Source organism: Leishmania donovani, chromosome 31 (assembly GCF_000227135.1).
Source record: "Leishmania donovani BPK282A1 complete genome, chromosome 31".
Classification (NCBI taxonomy): Eukaryota; Euglenozoa; class Kinetoplastea; order Trypanosomatida; family Trypanosomatidae; genus Leishmania; species Leishmania donovani.
The window spans coordinates 336,850-342,574 of NC_018258.1; the positions used below are offsets into that span (position 1 = coordinate 336,850).

Below are 5,725 nucleotides of genomic sequence, written 5' to 3' on the forward strand. Positions count from 1 at the left end.
CAGGCTTCCGTTTTTGTGGAGATGGTTGCCCTGCTCGCCGCTCGGGTGTTTATCGACGGCGTTGCCGGGGTTCCCGTCTATAAGCGAGTCGCTCAGGACCTCGCCCTCCGCCTGTGCTGGAATAGACTCGCTGGGCTTGCTCATGCTGCTGCTTGTTGCGTGTCAGGGAGTGGTACGGGGTGCAAGATCGCTAGCAGCGGAGGGGGCGCTGCGCACAGGACGAGCCGGGGGTGGACCCCACAGTCGGAAAGATAAGAAAGACGAAAAGAGTACCGCACGCAAAAGACAGGGGAGGGGGGAATGCGCGTAGAAAACAACGAAAGAAATCAGAGGAGGGAGCCGTGCGGCAGGGTAGGCGAAGAAACCAGCGTATATAGAGGAACCTACGCGGGTGTGACTACACGTAAAGGCACGTTGCACAGCTTTACGGGCAGCTGCATCTGAAAGATCAAAGACGCGGAAGCAGTGTTGAGAATAGTGATGAACAGAGGAGGTGAGGCATCGGCGGTGGAAGACAGGCAGCAGGATATCTTGAAGTAGCGGGAAAGGACACGCAGTGAGGAGCATGCAGCGGTCACATGTGTACTAAGCGGTCACGCGTGTGGGCGGTACATCTCGGAGGCGCTCCAATGTATAGGGATAGTTGGTTCGAAGACAGTAATGGGTGCCCTCCAAGGTGGCGCCGCCTGCTTGTTGTTCCTCTTGCTTCTCTCCACTGCAGCTAAATTCCCGGATCGCCACATCTACAGCCTATCGGTGGGCGGGTGTAAGCTGAGGATGTTTCTGTGCAGCCTGTACCGCGCGGGGGACACGAATAGAAGAACACGACGTCGTAGGAAAGCGGAAATGCGAGGAGCAGCCGCCTTTCTCACGACTGGCGAAGGAAAGGGAATAGACGAGCAGTTAGCGAAAAGGTCACACACGCAGAGGAGCACAAATAAAAAACGCAGAGAGCGGCTGCGCGCAGCAGAGCAGCAGAGCAGCAGAGGTGGAGATACTCGGCCGCACGTACACAGGGAGGGAGGGACAGGTACAAAATCTAAGCGAAGCATAAGAAAACGACACTGCCGCCCTTCACCAGAGGGAAGGCCGCGCAAAGTCGAGGCGGACTCTGGGGAGCTCGAGAACCACAGGCCGGGCAATGTCCTCTACGTCTTCCAAGTTCTCGTCGGCCACCTGCCGGACAGTGATAAGAACGTGAAAAAAAAAAGTCATAAACGTGTATGTGCGTAAAGGCAAAACGCACACACAAGCACCAGACAAGAGCCTCTCCCCTCCCTCCTCTCTGAAGCGCTATTCAGGAGGCATCGACAGGTTGGCACACCCAAAGAAAAGATATACTTGTCAAGGCACCGACACACGCCAATGGCAACATCTTCGTTCGCGAGAGCATACCCTCACGCGCAGATGAGAGCTCAGCGAGAGAGCATCCCAGATTTGACGTATGCTGAACTGCCACGACCACAGAGAGAGAGAGGGGCCTTTCCGATGCCTCACTGGATAACATATGATCCCATTTTGACGTCATAGAGCTGTCTGCCTCCTCAGCCCATGCCTCACATGCATGCATGTACGTTGATACGTTTTCTATGAGGGCCATCACAGCCCCTAGTAGAAGAACTAACATGAGTCCCGAAACTACGCAACCGGCGGCCAGACACCCAACGACGCCCATGCGTTTCACCTTGAAGTTACCGCGTCGCCACCTGAGCAAGGAGGGAGAGAAGAGCACCGTAGAACAGCCGCCGAAGGAAGCGACCAGAATTTGTCACCATGCCTGCGGTGACCCAGTGCTGGTTAGCAGTCGTAAAAAGAGTGGAGAGGCCGCCTCCCCTCCCCCGAAAAAGAAAAATGCATGCGATGTGCTTCGCCGTGATGGAAAGAGCGCCGAGGTCCCGCTGAAGGCATCGGTAAGCGGCGTCACGGCACGGCATAGGGAGCGCGAGAAGCACCACGTCAATGGAGAAGCTCATCGCAATCCACGCCGCCTCTGATGATGTGCGTTACTGCGAGACACCGCCACCGTGCAGGGTCACTCAAGTGTATCGCAAAGTTTCCTGTAAGCAGCCGCGCCAGCGAGGCTGCCAATCACTGCACACACCGCCATCGGGAAGGAGGACAGCTGCCGGCCAGAGACGGCAGTAAGAAGACATGCGCAGGTAGAAGACGCGTTTGCAGAATTGTGGACGAGTGTGACGGCTGCGACGAAAAAAAAAAAAAAACAGTAAAAAAGAGCTAGGCACCCTGCAGCGGTGTGCACGTAGCGAATACCGCCAAAAAGCATACAGTGAAGAGTCGGGAAGGCAACCGCGAGCTGTTTCACTGCATATGACAAGAGGATAGTCAGAATCCCTGGAGCCCCGAAATCCGCAAGCGAATACAACAGCAACCAGCGCAGTCCAGTGGATCTACGTGTATTCATTCAGACTGCAGAAGTGCCAACATAAAACATCCACAGTGTTAACTGGACGAGCTTGACGTCAGCGCAGTCAAGAAAAAACTGACCACGCCATCGTACGTGTTCCACCAAATTCTCTGCACGGCAAGGCGAAGCAGCGCCACCGAGAGCAGGCGTGCGACGACGCAAAAAAAAAAAGAAAGAAAGCAAGAACGAGAGCGAGAATGTGATGGGTCGAACACCGACGGCACCCCGAAAACGCTGACGCTCACCAGCGTAGGGATCAGCCTTGCCGCAGGTGACTCGAATATCCCCTCAGAAGTCGGAAAAGCATTGATAATGGAGCACCTGCCTGATGGAGGTGCCCAGATGTAGGAGCCCGATGCAGCAGTGGTGAGGGAACCGCCCTCGTGGGTCTTCTCGCCGGCTGAGGCTAGTGCACCTCAGCCTTGCTTTTCGGCAGGTACCACGTTATCCTCCGCTGTGGCACCATTGGTGAACGAGAGAGCAGCTTCACTGTCTCAGAGATCGCCCAGCGCCCCGTTTTCCCAGCAGCCAATCACGCGTAGCCGCGCGCACGCAGCCATTCTCCACTGTTTGTATCTCGGCCGCCGGCGATTGGGTCGCATTAATACATTCAGGTAGGAGGCTACGGCTGATGAGCAATGATGCGAATGTGCAGCGAGTGGGACAGCCTGTGTGCAGCATGTGAAATGCCATAGCTTCTGCTTACCTGCGGTACGCTGTCAAATCCTCGTCTCGATTTCCGCCCCTGTTGCGGCTCCAGAAGGAAATGTATTCACAGGCCTGACAGAGGTATGGGGACGCGCATGGTGTGGTGAACAGGACGAGGAGGTGCCACGGATGGTAAACCGTATAGAGAATGGCGGAGGCAAAAACAGAGAGAACAGAAATAGGATCGAGCATAGGGGCCGCCTTTGCAGTGCCGCATGCACGGTAGTGTGCCAAGGTAGGCTGTGAAGTAGGACAGACCAGAAGAGGACGTGACGACTTTGGTGTGGGTGGAGCTGTGGAGCCAGACCGCTGATCTGCTCGAAAAACACAACTGACGCTTCGCACCTCAAGACAGCGTGAGGCTCGAACGGATAAGCGTGTGTCTAAGGGACGCCTCGGACCGATAAACAGCTCTCCCGCTGTGGAATTGTTTACTATTCTTTTTCCTCGTTTACTGCGAATCCTTACAGCTTGGTGTCCATCTCGTGGAGAAGAGCAGAGAAAGCATCGACACTAGAGTGGAAGGACGGCGTCGTAGGTCCCATGGTCTACGAGGGCGAGCAGCGGTAGCGGGCATGCCCGTCGCATGTACGGGAGGCTGAGACCCACACAAACCATGATGACTGACATTGCACCACGGCGATATCTATCGAGTGCCGAGTATCATCACACGTATTCAAGTATGCAGGTAAAAAAAAAACGAAAAGATGTTAATTCTCTTTAAGTGGAAAACTGGCATTATATCGGTACATGTGCTCCTCATCCTTTTCCCACGCTTCTTCCACGTCGGCCGGTGTGGCTCTTGGGAAAGGGTGGGAAGGAAAGGTAGGGGCGGCGGAGAGAAAGCGCAGGACGCATGCAGCGGCTCAGTTGCCCACGATACAGAAATAACAAACCAACAACGGGGAGAGGGGACAGGGGAGAAAATAACACACGTTGATACAAACGTGAGAACCGAGATGGCGGATAAAAAAACAGATAGGGAGGCGCAACGCCCACGGCCCCTCCCCAAAAGGGATAGGAGGGGGTATGGGCAGGGGCAGACACCCAAAGAGAACCACGTAGGAGTGGTGGTTCTGGCTGGCTGTACGGCCGCCCCTTCCCTTTCTGTCGCTCTCTCTCTCTTTTCCTGCCTCCTCCTCACATTTTGCTTATACATATATACATATATATTTCTTTGCACTTGCGGGGAGTCGACCACCGCTTCTGTTGGGGTCTCATGAACTGCTCTTGCGTGATCATGCTCGTCATCATTACATAGGACAACCACAAAAGCAGCACTGAGGGGTGGGGGGGGAGGCAGACGTCGAGAGAAGACGTGAGGAGGTGGAGGGGAGGCATGCACACCTGCGCGCGTGCACTAAACAAGAAAACACACAAAGGAAAAACAGAGAAAAGAAAAACGGAAGGCGAGGGAAAACATGGAGGAGGGAAGACAGTGGCGTTGTGAAAACGAAAAAAAGATCTTCACTCAGAGACTGGGCGTGATTTGGCTAACGCGTGCACGAACACTCCTTGGCACACACACACACGGAAGTCAGTTCATCGTTTTCATTGCAGGGTGAGAGAAGAGAAGTCACAGTGAAGAAGAAAACGGAACATATGCGCCTCGACGAGGAGAGTACAGACAGATTTACGATGTGAAAAGAAGGGAGGTGCGCAGCAACGTAAAGAATGACGAGTAGACTGTGCTGTTAGGGCATCGACAAAACCAACATGGCGTGCCCAACGGACACAAATCTACTTGCCCATCCCACAAGCTTTTGTCCGTCCGTCTTTGAGAAAGCAGGTGGGTGGGGGAGGGAAAGTGGTCAAGAACCCACCGGGCGGGATGAGGGAAGTACAGCGAAACAAGACAGTCGAGACGGAAACCCATCGTATGAGAAAACACAAAAACAAGTGAGCACGACAACGCACAGGAAGACAACACAGCATGCCGTGCCCACATGAAAAGAGAACGAAGAAAGCCACACAGAAGTAGGAAAGAAAGCGCGGGGAGGAGGGGAGAAGGGACAAAACGAAAAAAAAAGGAAACGAGAAAACGAGCATGCGACTTTGCGATTGAGCCACAACAGACGTCTCCCCGCGTTTAGGTGCTCGTTCCCCGAAGCAAAAAGAAAACGAACACAGGCGAGGGAAGACGAAAGACAGTGTTAAACTTATCCTTTTCTGGACAGCGGGAAAGGCAGCTTCTCGCCCAATGAAGCGATTTCGAGAGACACGAAAAAGACCGACACCCTGCACGTGCCCTTCCACGTAAACAGCCGCACATACACTCCGTACTGTGGCGAAAAGAGTGACATGCGTGCACAAGAGACACAATGCCGCCTCAAGCGCTGTTCAGCTCGACCATCCTCCCGCGATTCAATATCCGTGTCATGAACACGAGCAGATTGTCACGCCACGCTGCAGCACTCCAGACGGCAGAACTTTCGTGCTTCCCCGCATGCATGCTCCACGGCGCGCCCCCTTCCGGTGACCTTCTCTCACACGAAGAAGCTAAAGTACACGGTCGAAATGGTGCCAAACACAACTGCAATGACACCCGCCACCACGAGGAAGTACGTCGCCAGCCAGTGCCAGATGCCCACA

At 54.4% G+C, this 5,725-nt stretch overlaps 1 protein-coding gene across 1 annotated transcript; it reads right to left on the minus strand.

Moving 5' to 3' along the window:
- LDBPK_310900 (amino acid permease 3) lies at positions 1-144 on the minus strand (the record flags this gene model as incomplete). The annotated part of the gene is made up of 1 exon (XM_003863133.1): positions 1-144. A coding segment is annotated over one exon (144 nt), but the record flags the coding sequence as incomplete, so codon positions are not given.
- Between the last annotated feature and the right edge of the window lie 5,581 nt (positions 145-5,725).